Genomic DNA, 16773 nt, shown 5'->3' with positions numbered 1-16773 from the left:
TGTCTGATTGAAAGAAAATGGGTTTGCTGATTTCGTGGGGGAATGTTTGGCGTGTGGTGGATCAGAAATTTGATTCCTTTCAGGGTTGTACATTTTTATTCCTTATATTTTGTGGATTGACTTCATTGTTGTTTTGAATGTGTTCCTGTATGGAATATGCAGTAGGAATGAAAAGGGAGATGAGTGGTGAGAATTGTGCCTGTGTTGACTGTGTGTAGAGCCATTGGTACTGTCTTGTCGGACTACAGCAGCGGTCCCCAACCCCCGGGCCTCGGACCGGTACCGGTCCGTGAGTCATTTGGTACCGGGCCGCGAGAGTTGAGGCTCAGGTGTGAAATGTATAGTTTTTAGGGTTTTTATCAGTTTTCAGCGTTATTTTGTTATCGTTTTTATCGTTTTTATTGTTTACTCGGTTTTCCTTGGTCTTTTCACGTGTGTTATGAATAAATTTTCTTTTTTTCGGTACCGGTACTAGTTTTATTTTGTTGTATTTATCCGCGACACCTTAAAGGCCGGTCCATGAAAATATTGTCGGGCATAAACCGGTCCGTGGCACAAAAAAGGTTGAGGACCGCTGGACTACAGTACACAGGAATGTAGTCATTCATCTCCCCTCACTATTTCCCCTGTTTAAGGTAACTGCCATGCACAAAACTCTACAAACTTTTTACTCCATCATCATTGTTCATTGTAAGGGAAGAGGTGAATGGTGGACTGTTTCGGCTGTGTAAGCTAGCTTTTGCTACTGTCCCACCATGTTGAATGATGTTTTTTCTGCCACTGCCTGTATATTTAAGTTAACTACTGAAAGACATACAGAACTAAAGTATTATTTAATTACTGTGGAAAGTCAGTGTCAGCTAAAATATGTGAGTTAATTAGATGTATTTACCTTATGTCACAGTTCATGTTGTGCACTGCCTAAAGTATTCTCATCAGCTAATACAGAAAATAACAGTAACTTTGTTTGGAAACTGTGGTTCTGAGACAGAGTTTATCATTGCAGGGAGAATACGGGTTTGGTTGTGTCACTCTATACAGACGAGTGAAGGCGAGAGCTGCATGTAAGTATCTTCATTCATCTCCAGTTTGAGGGCGCAACATATGCACGCATCCGTATTTGTGATCTATATCTCACACACTGTCAGAGCTGTGAACTCCATTACATGGACTGAGCAATTCCTGCAACTGAAGCCACAGTATGTTGAAGTGTTGAAAGACATTTTGTTGAGGTGGAGGGAGAGGGAGATCTGGGTGTCTCTGCTTAGACTCGTGCCTCCACCACCCAGATTGAGATAAATGACATTCCATGAATGGATTGATGCACAGCTTTTTTCCTGGTTGTCCAAACTAGGAGCCCCCTTCACACTCTTTGGTTCACTGGTATGATTTAAAACAGATACTGACTTTGGTGACACCTAGTGGTAGACTAAGACATGTCATACAGCACGTGTTCACAACATCCATTCTTTCACTTTCACATCCCACGTGAGATTGTTAACAAAACACCCTTGGTTTGCGCCTGGTTTGTGGCTGTGGCGGTATTTTGTTTTCCCAGAACTGCATGAACCCAAGGTACTTTGCTGCAGACCCATCAAGTGCTGTAAAACATGGTGTGAAACAGACTAAAACTAGTCTTCTTAGAACACATTTCTAATGTTTTAGGTATGCACATGTCTGCTCTGTAATGGGTAATAGAGAAATAATTATGTGACAAAGAGATCCAAGTCCAGTTAGTTTCGCTTAGTCTTTATTTTTGTCTTACCTTTGCTAAATAAAAATGATCTTTTAAACATGTAATACATGTAACAGAATCAAACAGGGGAACAGAATGTTTAAGGGCAACTTTTTAGAACTTCTGTGTTGATGACTAGTTTCACAGAAGGAAAACTGTTCAGCTTCAAAGGTTTACACTTTCATTGAGAAGCCACGAATGCAATGACTGTGAACTATGGTGTGATCAGACCCCAGCCTCATGCTCCATCGGTTTAAACATTAAGTAATGAAAGTAAATTAAAAGTTCCTAAAAGTTAGAAATCAAAAAAGCGAATAAAAAAAGTTCAGAAAATGAAAAGGTACAGTTTAAAGTTTATTACACAATATTTGCATGTAATCAGGTGTGTTTATCCAAATGCTTTACATACACATTTCAACTTTTGAATTCCTTTTTAATACAAAGACCATTCAACCAAATTGTTTAATCAGTTAATGAAGAAAGCCCACTTCTCCACTCACTAGTGGCTCATGCAACATTCCTCTATTCTTTCATTTTTTCTTTGATCCAGGGAATGAAGAAATTAATTTTAGTGTAGACATGAGGATATTTTGGATTATTACAATCATCTGCCAAAGTAAAAGCTGTTAAACCTTGAGACATCTTGTTGCAAATAAGTGGTCCACCAGAATCGCCCTATAAAAAAAAAAGAGCAGAGAGACTTGATTAAGTCGTCTTTAAAAACATTGCATTTTTTTGTTATGAATAAAGAACAAAAACTAGTTTTTCTGAATATTAATAATGGTGTACTGGTTGCCTTTAACATTTGATTACCTGGCAAACTCCTCCATCCTTCTTGGTAAACTTGGTGCATATCATTTGATTAGAATTAAAATATGCTTGCCAAATACTTTTGCACTCATTGCTGAATTGCATCTTCTCTGTGGCTTCCTTTAGAACATTTGAGGTGGGCATATTTTTTCCAGTCCGACCCCAGCCAGCCACATAACATTTAATATTGGCAGGTATTTTCCCATTCTTCTTAGGTAGCCCGGTGGTCTTCACATACTTATTCAGTGTGGCATTCTTTTCTAACTGTGAAAGACAGCAATGTGTTATTGAAAGGGGAACTGCTTCTATATTTAAAGGTCAGCAATTAACACACACTCACACCTGCTACCTAGCACAAGTGTGAAATTGCATAACAAAGCTATAACTGTGAATAGGTACACTGCACAAAAATGCTTTAAAATGAAATTTGATGGCCTATTAGCTTTACCTTAAGCAACATGATGTCATAATCGTATTTCCCGTTGAATTTTGGATGACGGTAGTACTTGGCCACTTTGATGCGTTGTTGACTTTTCTCTTTCTTGCTAATGTCATGTGCTCCAAGCACCACTGTGCAAGGACCTCTGTTGTCATATCTGAAAAAAAGGTAGCATTTTTATGTCCTGAAATCTCGTACAGTTACACTGATTATACATAGAAATAAAGGTTTATAAAGTACAGCAATGAAACACTCATAACAGCAAATTTTCCTCAGCCAGGTTACAATATGCTTAAATACTGAACAGGTGACACTGTTACTGTTATGCTGTGGTGGATATTTGATCAGTGTAGTTTGCATCCATTTGTCTTACAAAGCTCACGACTCTACAAATTTGGGCTGAGAAATCATCTTTACAGTATTATGAAATAGTTAGACCGACATCTGTGTGTGTGTGTTTTTTATTTTCTGGGGTTAAAATGCCTGTGTCATAGGACACAATGTTTCAGGCGAGTCTGAAAATGATGTGCCGCTGGATCTTAGTGGAGACCTACAACATGAGTGTTAAACTGTGTTTATAACATAACTCAGTAGTGATATATTTTGAATAAATAAAATCCTTAACTTTTTGGGGGGTAATTGTTACATAAATACCAATTTTTAGGACATTTTTTCTTTAGGTCTTGATTTACAAAGAAACCCAAAACAAAAAAATGCCCCTGCACTTACTTGCAGTGTGCTGCCGTTAGAACAAAGTCCTCCCGGATTAGTATCCCACCACATGAATGTTGGGCTTGATACTGGATTGATGCCATGTAAGGTCTGGAATGCGGTTTTGCCTCCCTGCCACCAACTATACCGCTCTCAGCAGCCCCTTACAAGAGAAAAGAAGGTAAAATCAATACATTGATTATATCAAAATTATATCAAAAAGTGAGATACTTTAATTATATCTCTTCCAAAAATCTTACCTGTGAGGGAGACTTGTAGAAAGATGAATATGATGCAGCCGATCATGGTGGCACTGAAGCAAAAGCTGAAAAGTTTGGCTTTCAAAGCCCCCCTAACTCTTTTTGCTGTCTGCCTTCCAACTGCCACAACGGAAACGCTGTGGGCAGGTGTCAAAAACTTTGTTGCACTGGCAGGAGTTGATATCACACCCTGCTAACTGCTTTACATGTGAAACACAACTGTGAAAACACATATTAAAAAAAGATCGTCTGTAGCCATCTTTTCAAGCAAGATAGCATCGAACGTTGTTAAATTGTCAATGATTTATTGTTTTTCTATACTGTGTGTGTGTTTGCACCTTCATGTGGTTTTATGCCATTCAGATTAATTCAATTCAAAATCCTACATTTTGTGGTTGTCCTCTCTAAAAATCACACACATCTATGAGAGGATAATTCCAACTTTTGCTCTGATGAAAGTTCCTTTTTTTTCTGTCGATCACATTTATTTTAAAGGAAGATGGTGAAGGTTGGTGGTAAATCGTGAAATGGAAAGCGTGTATTATTGTCATAGTAACCACGGTGTGTACAAAGATATTCACACCTCTTACTATGAACCCTATACACACATTGCTTCTTCCTTTTCTCTTTCTTTTTCTTTTGTTTCATCAGATGTGCACATACAGTGCGCATGTTTTTCTGAACTTATTATTTAATAATAACTTATTATTTAAAGCCCAGTTTGGTGGGTGTCTTTACAGCATTTTCTATAAGGACATGAACTTGTTGACTAAATGCTGTAAACATAGTTGAACAGTACATTCATTGCCTTACACAACAAAAGGTTAGAAGTTTACATTCTTATTTTGCCTTTGAATCTGTGCAGCTGAACAAATTTTGATGTTTGATTTACTCTCTATGTTCTCTCAGATGTGTTCAATCTCTCATCATAATTGAGGGTGTCACTGACAAATTTCACAGAAACATACATTTAATAATCACAGCAGATGATCCCCTCAGGCAGCCCATCCTCATTTCATTAACTTGTAAAAGCTTCAAAACACTCTTGCTCTAGTACAAAATACCTATGTTTTATTTTAAATACACGAGTTCAAAATGATCTAACAAAGCCAATAACTCACATTTAATTAGACATTATGCCAAATATTGCTTGTTGTAACATCAGGAAATTAGTGGGAAATCTAACACGGCTCGATCTACACTTGTTTTTTTTTTACTGCACATGCTGTAAAATACAGAAACTTTGTTTACACTTTCAAGCAGCTTCCTGAAAAACAGGATATAATACTACAGCGGTTAAGGGGTTTTACACGATCCCAATATATAGAAAGCAGTCAGATGGGCTAACCAACCTAGCAAAAGCCACATGATCGCAGCAAGCAGAGGCTACCACAGAGTGAAATGTGATTATAGTTGCTGTGTGATCACCACAATAACAAAGATGATAGGCAATGAAAACGCTGACACTGATAACATTTCATTCAAACTAATATTTGCAAAGAGTAAGTTGGATAAACCGAAAACTAAGAGCACTACTTAAAACATTAGTTTTATTTTTTAAACTAAATAGCTGTATGTATGAATACAGATTTGTCTGTATGGGTAAAAAGCCATGCACCAGTTAACCAACAAAGGTTTTCCCGAAAAAAACAAACAAAACAGAAACAGAACTATTTATCTTTTCAACAGCACATGGTGTGAATGTCACTGACTGTAGATCCAGGTTTGCATTTTTAACACACCTTCTGACTCATAATCAAAGATCAAAGTTAGAGTGAAACCAGTGGGCACTCTCACCTCATAGTTTAAGGATGAGGTAAGTGTTGATTTGTGAGCAACACTCACTTGTCTAAACAGCGTCTCAGTTTTCTTGAAAACTGAAACAGATCTGATCCTGAGTACAAAACACATCCACAGGAAACCTCTGCAATACAGTACAGAGAACAGCAGAGTATTCAGCCAAGCACACGGTGTACTTGTCCACATTGGCCAGAAAAGAGGCCTAACCAACCAGCATAAGAGAGTGTGGTTGGACCATGCAGTGACTGAGAAACAGATGTTGCAGATTTAAAAATATGCTCTTTAACTAGTTTACTACTTTTATTAGACCACCACAAAGTGTAAGGTTTATGTTTCTATAAACTGGTTAATCCACTAGTGTTTGGGAGCTCTTTAATCGAATTGATGTTTTCAATTCTAAAATATATTTACTGTAGTTTTTCATTGATTTCCTAATATAACTCAATGAATGTATTGGTAATGAACACCCCAGCAGTAGCTCTTTGCTCCACCAGAAGAGGCCACTCCACAGTTTGTGGCCCATTGGTATAAGTTTAAAAATTGGTGACTCTGGCAAGATCTAGTGGTAGTATAAACTAAAACATAGTAAAAAGCACACATTTGTTAGGATCCTTGTGTTGTTTTCACTTTTGCGTTCCATACATATGACACTGTCAGACCTGATTAAACACCTTTGATTTGTGCCTGAAGTGCTACTCTTTTCCCCAGAACTGCATAAACCCAAATACCCTGCCTGTTCAAATGAATGTGTATCTTCTAGTCTTCATAGAACACATTTGTTTCGTTCTTGGTATGTACGCGTATCACAGTGTTATAATTATTTTGCTAAATGGAAGTATCTTTTAAATATATGAATGAAGTTGTCTAAGGAATGAGATTAAGGGGATCTTTTTCTAGACGTTCTATACAGATGACTGGTTTCACAGGGGGAAAACTGACCTCAAATGTTTGCATATGATTGAGAAGCCACGAATGCAATGAACAAAGTCCTCTCGGATTTACATCCCACCACATGAATGGTGTTCTTGATACTGGAGTGATGCCATGTAAGGTCTGGAATGGGGCTTTGCTTCTCTGCCACCAATTATACCGCTCTCAGCAGCCCCTTACATAAGAAAAGAATGTAGAATCAATATGCTGATTATATCAAAATCATGCCTATTTCTTGTTTATGACCTTATAATTATATAAAGTAAAGGAATATGCTTTATTCACTTGTCTTTCAAAAATGACCTTATCTTACCTGTGAGGGAGACTTGTAGAAAGATGCATGTGATGCAGTAGATCATGATGGCACAGAAGCAAAAGCTGAAAGGTTTGGCTTGCAAAGCCCCTTAACTGTTTTTGCTGTCAGGCTTCCAACTGCCACAACGGAAACTTTGGTGTCAGGGTGTCAACAACTTTGTTGCACATGCAGGACCTGATACAACAAAAAGTACACATTACTCAAAATGCAAGATGGGAAAATATAGTTTCTTTTTCTTCCAAATTAACATGAAATAATGCACTGCTTAAAATTACAGCATCATTTGATTGTTTCCTTTCCTGCAAAATACCTGAATTTATGTAATACTTAAAATTAGTCCTTAGGTTATGTAAAAGAAAAACTTATGCTGTGTTTAAAATTAGTTACACACCAGTTGAATTTTGAATATTATTTTAAAGCATTTTTTAAATTTCTAGTATAGTTTCTTTGTGTCCTGTCAAAAAACTGACCTTTATTCTAGTCTACCCACCTTTAAATACATGTAGGTAAATATAATCACATTGAAATTCCAGTTAATTACAGGGGAATTACTAAAATATTAGTTTCACTTACTAAACTACATCGCTCTGTGTTCATTCAGATTTGTCTGTACAAGTAAAGAAATTAAGTCATACACCAATTACACAGGTGGTAAAGCCATACATTTTTTCCAAGATAAACAGAAACTAAATAATTTGACTTGTCAAAAGCACAGGTCCCAACAAGCCTGAATGTCCTCATTAATATTGATATTTGTGTCATGACTAGTTTCTAAGGTTTTACATACTCTTCCTCGTTCACACACCTGAAAACTTCTTTGCAGGACTGCACTGTAGAGCCAGTGTTGCATTCTTAACACGTCTTTTAGTTCCTGAGTTATAATCAAAGAGATGGAGTCAGAGTGAAAACAGCGGGCACTCTCATTATCGTGGTTTAAAGATGAGGTTACTGTCACACTGGTTTGCACCTAACAGTGAGCAACACTCATCGACCACTTGTGGCCACAGCCTCTTTGGTACATTCTTGAAAACTAAAGTATATGTTAGCCTTTCAAAGGTAAAAACTCCAGGTTTTATGGTTTATTTTTGAAATAATCTTACAAGATGTTGATATAGAGGGTAAAAAAAGGCTCTTTCAGTCGGCTGTTCTGTTAAACAAGTGGATAAGTTCAGTTTTTATATGAGTTATTTCTCTGGGAGAGATGCCAGTTAACAAATACGTAGTGTAAAGAACACTAGAATTGTTGTCTTGTTAGTTGTTGGGATTCTGCTTACTAACAAGTAACAGAATTTCAGCAATTTAGTGCACTAGTAATCCAATCACTAGTAACATCAACAATCCTGATGAATGACTGATGACTGATGATTGGACCCTCAGTCTTCAAAGTAAATCCATATACTACATTCTCAAATTTTCAGAAATATTACAATTAAATCCACACATAAGTTGTTTAAAAGCATCATTTATTTGCCAGGAATTATGTAATTCATCATCATATTTCACTTCTTAAAGTCAGTAATAACCAGTGTTGGGACTAACGCGTTATTAAGTAACGCGTTACAGTAACTACGTTATTATTGTGGTAACGAGCACGGTAACTAGTTATTATGCCAAAATCAGGAACGCGTTAATCGTTACTGGGATTTAGATAGGCTCGTTACTCGTTACTTCGTGTGGTGGCTATCGCGGAGCTTCCACAGATTCAGTAACATTAGCAAGTGGTGGAGGCCAGCAGGTCAAAGGAGCTTGCAAAGAAAAGCGTCTGGACTTCTTTAAGTTACTTGAAGACGTTTCACCTCTCATCCGAGAAGCTTCTTCAGTTCTAAGGTCAAATGGTGGAGAGTCCCAGATATAAACCTAGTGGGAGTGTCCCGTACACAGTTTGTCCCGTACTTCAGCTACAATGAAAAAGACACAAAGCTGGAGTTATTCTGTGTCTTTACGCTGCACAGCTGCCTCTTCTTCGCTCATTCTCCCCCGGTTGTTATTTCAATCATGAAACTGATCAATGATCAGCTGATTGCTTTTCTCTCTTGTTTGTTTATCGCCCACTTTCTTCCAGAAAGAGGAAACCGCCGGATGTCGCGCTAAACAACAGCAGCACGTTTAAGCTTGATCAGCTGTTGTTAGAATTTATTTGATATTAATTTCTAATATCAACTGATGTTTGCTGGAGCCACAGCTGTAAAAGCTGCTGGTCCTGATGTCGGTTTGGATATGTGGTGAGAGGGAAACATGAAGATGAAACCAGGAGATGCCCTTACTGAATCATCAGAGCTGAGCAGGTGATGGAGAAACAGGTTTACCTTTTAGGTGACATGAATGAGTTAAAGAGAAGTTATGAACTGTTTCTGAGAGACAAATAACACCAGGATCCTTTTTATGCTGACAGCTGGTAACTGTGCAGGGGCGGGTCTAGAAAAGTGTTGCCAGGGGGCCAGGTAGGGCATTAACAAGGAGAGGGGGGCACAAAGAAATACTTTTCTTTCTTATTCTCATTTAAAATGTCTCGCTTTTAAAAAGTAATTATCTGAATCTTACAACAAACGATTGATAGATTGATACATATATACCATCGAAACAGTGTACATCACTGTCACAACAGCGTTTGTTTTCATTCAAAGGCTTTATGATTTTTCCAATAATGGCGAGCCGGTCAGCCAAAGCGCCCGGGCTGATTTTTTTGTCCCAGTCCAGCCCTGTATGCAGCTCATCTGCAGCCTGGTGTTACCTACATCTTCCTATTCCTATTGAGTAAAAGCAAAGTTACTTTCCCTAGTAACTAGTTACTTTGAAAGTAACAAGTAACTTGAAGTAACTGAGTTACTTTTGATAGTAGTAACTAGTAATGTAGCTAAGTTACTATTTTAAAGTAATTTACCCAACACTGGTAATAACACTTTGGCTGAGATTTCACATTGCACACATAAAACACTCGTACAATACATCCAGCTGAAAGTTCAGTGCAGTGTTTCAACCATTAGCTTTGTCACTGAATATGTAAAAATTAAAGAATGCAACGAGTATAAACACTATTCAGATTTTCTTTTTGCAGTTCCTTTCCTGCAACACTTGCGGATACAAAATTGGCAGCATTTCACTGTCATCCACACAACTGTTATGAGAATGACGGCGAAAAACGACAGCACATCCAAGCTGTGGTACTGAAACCAGTTCAAATCATGAGCGCCCACTCTGAGATGCGAAGCTCCTTTGTGTCTCATGACAAACTCGGTCCAAAATGCAGCTAGGTCCACAGGCTCAGTGGGACGGTCTAGGTGTATCGCTGAAAGCTCCATCATCTTTGCTTTGTACCTGAGGACAGGTAATATTTTGTTAAAGGTTTAATGTTTTCCAGTTACTGATTCACCAAGCATGTCCACATAGGTTTAAAGTTATTAACTTGCATTCCTTAACAGGAAAAGCATTTTTAATGGTCGAAGGTTATGCTTGATTAATTTCTAGTGTGCCAACTCGATAAAAAAATATAAATTTAGTCATTTTTAGTCTTGTTTTTATGATGTGGGTCCAATAAATATGTTAATCACAGTATTTTCAACACCATTATTTTTTTTTTGCATTCTTCAGTGCATTTTAATTCAATAACCAGTTTCCTCACCTTTTGTCATAGATAAGTTTCTTTAGCGCATCCAGTAGCTGTTCAGTTGTCACGTCGTATATACTGAGTTTCAAAGCAGCACCACGGCCCAACACGCGATTCACGTTGTCTCCCTGGTCTCCAAAAAGTGGAAACATCAACATGGGCACACCATTACAGATACCTTCATAGATACCATGGGAGCCTCCATGAGTGATGAAGACTTTAGCCTTGGCATGGGCTAGGGAGCACAGACACAAACTCGGTTACAGGTCGAATTAACCATGAATCACATGTAGATAATTTCATCTCAGTGTCATATGTTTTTAGCTTGTAAGGTGTGATATTACAGCAGCACACCATAATTTTCTTATTTGACTATGCATACCTAGGAGATCATTTTGAGGTAACCACTTCATAACTCTGACATTCTTGGGTATATCATCAGGTAGTGCACCAGTGTATCTCCACACGACCTGAAACACAAATAAAACCATCTCTGTTCATTGTGCAGAGTACATAAGTAATAAATGGAGGGTTTTGTATGTTTAGAGCAAGGCAAGGCAGAGGACAAAGTCCTGCACTTTAATCCGATTAGAAATTTGGCCTCAATGCACAGTGTGAAAATCTCACTATTGTGTAAATGTTTGTGTGGCTCGTGCGGCTGAATCCTGTGTATTAACCAGCTTTTTCCTAAACAGAAGTATAAAAAAGTGAATCGATTCCATTGATGTACAGTGAGCTAATCAGGTTATAATTACCCTTTGAGGTATTTTTCGAAAAGCGTCTAAGAAGTGCTTTGCTTTCTCTTCAGGCATGGTGGACACCACTGAACCCATGCTAAACACAATGAAGCCGTCATCTCCTGAGCCATTCACAAAGTCTTCCAAGTCCTGCAGAGAGGGGAGGAAAAAACACAGACAAAAAATCTGTAGGATGTATGAAAATGTTAAAAAGCTAAAACAAAGACATTTTTCCGACAGCTTTTATGCATTATTTTAAAATATACTAAAAAAGAATTCATTTGATGACCAGTTTGTGTATTGTAGCCTCCTTGTTTGTGTATAAACAAACCGTTTGATTCTGTACAGCTTTTGATCTCTGTTGACATAACACTGCCTCTCACTTCTCTTCCTAGACTATTCTGGCCACCGTTCGGGAAACTGCATTTATTTTCTAACGTTTCTTTGTTTTCCAGAAGAGCAGAAAAACCAGTTGTCCCTCAGTATCATAACTCATTTCTTGGTAAAACTAAAAAAAACTGTCAAAAATAATTTGCATCTCTATTTTTGAAACTAACAGATCTCTTGTTTTCCCAGAACCCTTTAGCAAGCATTAATGCGAATGATCACTTCACTAAGCAGTTCATGTTAGTTGTTGTTAGAAAAGTTTCTGACCTCCTCTTCCATATAAAACTAATGACTGCTGATTCTCTGCTTTTCAGTAAGCTCTGAGTATATGTGATTTGGCTTGATTAAATCCAGACGTGACATGTGCTTGTTTACACTTGCGTTCATATATTCACATACTCACCGCTGGCAGGGGAGCCCTCTTTGCACAGTTGATCCCTCCAATTAACACCATGTTTGGCATGAGAGGTCTGGGCCATTCAAAGGTAAAGTCATATCTGAGAAGCCAGATAGCCCCGTGGCTGACAAGTTCTTGATAAGTTGAAATCTCTCCTATATACCTGCTGACTAGATCGTCAAAGTGAGGATAGAGTATTGTGCAAATGTAGGACTGCACACCATACATTACAAAGTTTTTTACTCTCTCTGAGAAAGTCATCGAGTTTGTATTTCCAGAGAAAAACACTGGAACATAGGAAGGAGGAGAAGGACACTTGTTAGCCTTCATATCCAGCTCACATGGAATCCCACGAAGGAAATAAACAGCTGGAATGGAAAACATATGAGCCAGGACAGACCCGCAAGGAAGGAAGGGGTCTGTAAGCACAAGATCAAAACCCTGCTCCCTCAGTCGATTCATCAAAGGCTTATTGTCCAGCAAACTCTCACAACCTTTCACCTGGAGTGTAGTATAGTTGACCAGTAGCCTCAAATTCACTATCAAATCTTCAAATTCTGCGGGTTTGAGGAACACTTCTTTGCTGAAAGTTCCCTCCAGTTCAGCTTTGGTGTAAGGCACTTTGTAAATCTCTGTCCTGAAGCTCTCTGAGCCTTGGATCAACAGGCTGCTTTCTGGCGCCAGCACTACGACTTCATGGCCCCTGCGCATGAGTTCTTTCACCAATATCTTCATGCTGAGCCAGTGGCTTCCATCCACAGGCATAACCAGCACCTTCCCCCCTTGAACCGGCCCCATGCTGAAGCAGCATAGCGTGGCCAGCAGCCCCAGAGTAGGAAACCACACCCCGTTGCTCATTGCCTCCTCTCTGTACTGCAAGCTGGTTTGGTGTGAGACATAGCGGAGGCTTTATGTATTTGGGCAAGTGGAGGGGGTGTGTGTGTATTCTGCAGGAAGTTCAGGCTGCATTTGGGCTTGGCCTATTACACAACAGGAAGACAGGCGGAGAAGGGATTCCTATGGGAGGGAAGTGGGGGAAGTCTAGCATGCACAGTTCCATCTCCCGTTAATCATTCTTTTGTGTCCTGTGAAGTCCGCTTACACTCAACACATTTATCATGCTAACCTCTATGACAGGTGCATTTAACAGCAATTATAATCGTATCCACCGCCAAACTCTAGTAAAATCAGAAAGTCACATACATACTGCATGTACTGCCTATCAGTTTGAGCGGAGTCATCTTTATTTACTTTGGATGTTCCTTCTCCCCTCCCCCTGAAAAAAAACCCCAGGCACATGTGGGCTAAAGGGAGTTCTTTTTTTCTCTCTCCTCCAGACACGCAAACCTTGAGCCATTGTAATGAGACTGATGGCGTGCGAAGCCAAGTGTAATAGGACACCAACACCCTTCTTCTTGGAGGGGGTTGATATTATCAAAGAAACAACATATGTAAGGAATTTTACCTTTGGTTACAACTTGCTTTATCTCAAGAGGCTGAGCCGAATAACCATAGTGCTAAAAAATTGTTAGAGCGGTAAGATTTATAGAGAAGAAGAGTACAATATCTGGAATAAAGTCACAGCAACAAATTCCCATGTCCTGGAATGCACTGTGGCTCGCTGTGTCTGCAGTTTTCACAAGGAAATTATGAATCGATTCAGGGTTACACACATACTTTTAGAACTTTCAGTGCAGTGATTTTGTTATTACATAAAAAAGAAGGGGTTAAAGGGAAAGGGAGGAGGTCTTAGCGGGTTGGAGGGGTTCCCTACTGGCCACATTGTTGACCATCTTTAAATAAATAATTTCTTCAGTAGAAATCAGTTCCAATCCAGAATGTAGGCACTGTGTTTGGAGAACTTTTAAGTTGCAGTCATTTAGTCTGAAGGCTTTTTAAAAATGATTATTGTTTGTTCGATCATAAATGACTGAAAACTGTTTCTGTGTGTTTTTGTTTTCTTGTTAGGGGTTTAAACACAAAATTTCCAGTGGGTACTGACGCAACATGTGGCTGCACTATGTGACAAAATCATGTATTTGTGTTTGACTGATAAAAATACAAGACTATATTTGGTATTCATTCCATTGCACGCCTTAAATCCAAATTTGTTAAATCCAGTGACATCCTTGCTCGTTATATAACTGCAGTTCGATTTGCAGCCTTTTTTGTATTGTATCTTAATTTAGTTGTTAGTTACAAGAGGTGCAAGCTCCCATGATTATCCATCTATAATAAGACATCAATGCATGAAGGACAAATAATTGTGGTTGCGTTCTTTGTGGTCCATAAAGCCTGGTTTACTTTATTCCTGAGTGAACAAGAAAAACTGAACAATACTTTGTTCCTGACTGTTTGCATGCATGCATGTGTCTGTTTGCACGTGTGTTTGTTTGAGTGATAAGTAACAAAAAGGATGTTGTAAAAAACAACTACTTTAGTCTAGCCTCTACATATTTGTTCAGCTGAGCAAGCGTTTTAGTCACTTTAAATTGATCCATGAAATTCCACTGTTGAACATTAATGGGTTAAATGTCAAACTCTAGCAGTCAGTAGGAGTTGCAAGTCATGGTGGCAAAGCATATACTGATGATCAATAAGAGCAAAGGTCCTTATTTGCTTTGTGTGTGCTTTATGCTCTTTACATAACAAAAAACTATCTACATAATGAGAGCCTGCCCTTTATTCCAGTTTACCTATAACCTACAAGTGGGAGTGGTGGCACGAGATAGGTCTATCTATCTATCTATCTATCTATCTATCTATCTATCTATCTATCTATCTATCTATCTATCTATCTATCTATCTATCTATCTATCTATCTATCTATCTATCTATCTATCTATCTATCTATCTATCTATCTATCTATCTATCTATCATTTTCTCTGCACAACAGCCAACTTAACAGTGGGAACGTTTGACTTACACTACAGTGAACAAGGCTTATTGTCCTAAAGTCCTAATGATGTCATTGACCTTTCACATGAACTGCATTTCAACTCTTTTGCAATAGGACATGCTGAAACAATTACAAATTAGCAGCTACTGAAGTGAAGTGTAAAATTACTGTGCAAGAAAAAAGCAACAAAAAACAACTCTCGTCATTGGCAGACAAATCTTCAGTTTTTCATAAAATGACATTTTTGGGGCATTATCTGTTATCTATACTGAAACTTAGACAGCAGGCTTTTCATTCCATAGTCCTCTGTGGCTCTTAAGGAAAAAAAATGTTTTAGCCTTCAGACATGGTTAGAAGACAATATGTACAAACCAGGCAGTTTCAAGATTACTGACACTTGAAGAGCAGATATTTATACTTGTAAAGGACTCTTAAGGTGTGACTACTCTCCTCACCTTCCTTGAACTTGAATGACTATTAATTACCAGCCCTATTGTAACTGGAACTAGAATATTTTTGTAAACTGTTGGGAAGTCTGCCACTGTGGTCTCACATATTTTCTCTTGTCCAAAGACTTTTTGTTTTCTGAAAACAGGGTGAGGATTTGTCACCCTGATACAGAACACCGGCCCTTTGACACTGGGAATGGACTGACAGAGACATTTTCACAAAAGAACCAAAGTTGGAAAGATTCACTTTCTTACTAGTAGCAAAACAATAGGACATTCTCTGTGCCAGATGTATTTTCACTACTGGAAATACTTTTTATGTGAGGATAGAACCTGCATAGAGCATCCAGGACGCAAGACACATGGCATAGAATAGAATAGAATAGAATAGAATAGAACAGAATGCCTTTATTGTCACTATACAGTTGTACAATGAGATACAGAGCATCTCCTACTCAGTGTAAACATGCTGGGGGGGGGGGGGGGGGGGGGGTGAAGGGTTAGGGTCCATTTCCTTGCATGTGTGGTAACCTGTGCAGTAACCTGAGTACTTTTATATATATATATATATATATATAATTGGATATACAATGGCTATACTGAGGAGCCGGCAGGTTAAAGTCTGTTTAATGTGTGAAAGGGTTGTTGTTTTTGAAAATCTAAAAAGGCTAGATGCTATTGCGACAAGAAAGCCTCGGCACGCAACACACTGTCCGTGCTCGCAGGTAAACAATCATAAAGGAATAAACAATCGTGACAGTGGAATAAAACATACAAACGGGACTATATTATAGTTCCTGACCTTGACCACATTATGCCGTGTGGCATTTTAGCAAATAAGACACACGCATAACAAACAACAAACAAACAAACGGAAAAAACAAAAAGGCTGTGCTGATATCATGCTGACTGACAAAATTGTGAAGTTGATTCTGCTGTTCACCTAGATGGCATGGTGCCAAATCATTGAAACACCCTCCAAGTTGAAGTTTTCTGTTGGTTTGCTGCCTCTTTACCAAAGCACCATCCTCTGATTAGGACAAAGACACGTTGTGGAAGAGAGCCAGGGATTAATAATAACTAATGATTAAATGCAGAGTGGTGTACAAACACATAGTGAATGAAACAATGTGAGTGAAAAAGAAACACTCAGCCTAGACCCATTGCAGCATAACTAAGGGAGGATTTAGGGTCACCGGCCCTGACTATAAACTTAAAAAGGAGCGTTTTAAGCCTGTAGAGAGGGAGTCTGTCTCCTGAATCTAAACTGGGAGCAGGTTCCACAGAAGAGGAGCCTG

General features: G+C 38.5%; 2 protein-coding genes across 2 annotated transcripts; both read right to left on the bottom strand.

The window, feature by feature from the left end:
- Nucleotides 1–1043: 1043 nt before the first annotated feature.
- LOC146500935 (granzyme B-like) lies at nt 1044–8340 on the bottom strand. Its single transcript, XM_085136341.1, has 6 exons — nt 6999–8340; nt 3956–6860; nt 3714–3858; nt 2994–3141; nt 2549–2809; nt 1044–2410 (listed from the first exon to the last, which is right to left on the bottom strand). The coding sequence occupies exons 2-6, from the start codon at nt 3999–4001 to the stop codon at nt 2258–2260; spliced, it is 753 nt and encodes a 250-aa protein (XP_084992467.1). The 5' UTR covers nt 4002–6860; nt 6999–8340; the 3' UTR covers nt 1044–2257.
- A 107-nt stretch (nt 8341–8447) lies between these two features.
- Nucleotides 8448–13037, bottom strand: LOC146500934 (UDP-glucuronosyltransferase-like). The gene is made up of 5 exons (XM_085136324.1): nt 12133–13037; nt 11361–11492; nt 10988–11075; nt 10621–10840; nt 8448–10316 (listed from the first exon to the last, which is right to left on the bottom strand). The coding sequence occupies exons 1-5, from the start codon at nt 12982–12984 to the stop codon at nt 10034–10036; spliced, it is 1575 nt and encodes a 524-aa protein (XP_084992450.1). The 5' UTR covers nt 12985–13037; the 3' UTR covers nt 8448–10033.
- Between the last annotated feature and the right edge of the window lie 3736 nt (nt 13038–16773).

Source organism: Neolamprologus multifasciatus, chromosome 16 (assembly GCF_963576455.1).
Source record: "Neolamprologus multifasciatus chromosome 16, fNeoMul1.2, whole genome shotgun sequence".
NCBI lineage: Eukaryota > Metazoa > Chordata > Actinopteri > Cichliformes > Cichlidae > Neolamprologus > Neolamprologus multifasciatus.
The sequence above is the reverse complement of the archived record's forward strand: the minus strand, read 5'-3'. Positions and strand labels throughout refer to the sequence as shown.

What these genes read in the sequence shown, in the direction of transcription:
- LOC146500935 (XM_085136341.1), bottom strand. Translation starts at nt 4,001, where the DNA reads ATGATCGGCTGCATCATATTCATCTTTCTACAAGTCTCCCTCACAG. An exon ending in ATGACATCATGTTGCTTAAG is followed by an intron (nt 2,810 to 2,993) that starts GTAAAGCTAATA and finishes TGTCTTTCACAG; the next exon opens with TTAGAAAAGAATGCCACACT. An exon ending in AGGATGGAGGAGTTTGCCAG is followed by an intron (nt 2,411 to 2,548) that starts GTAATCAAATGT and finishes TTTTTTTTATAG; the next exon opens with GGCGATTCTGGTGGACCACT.
- LOC146500934 (XM_085136324.1), bottom strand. Translation starts at nt 12,984, where the DNA reads ATGAGCAACGGGGTGTGGTTTCCTACTCTGGGGCTGCTGGCCACGCTA. An exon ending in AGAGGGCTCCCCTGCCAGCG is followed by an intron (nt 11,493 to 12,132) that starts GTGAGTATGTGA and finishes CCCTCTCTGCAG; the next exon opens with GACTTGGAAGACTTTGTGAA. An exon ending in ACCTCAAAATGATCTCCTAG is followed by an intron (nt 10,841 to 10,987) that starts GTATGCATAGTC and finishes TGTGCTCCCTAG; the next exon opens with CCCATGCCAAGGCTAAAGTC.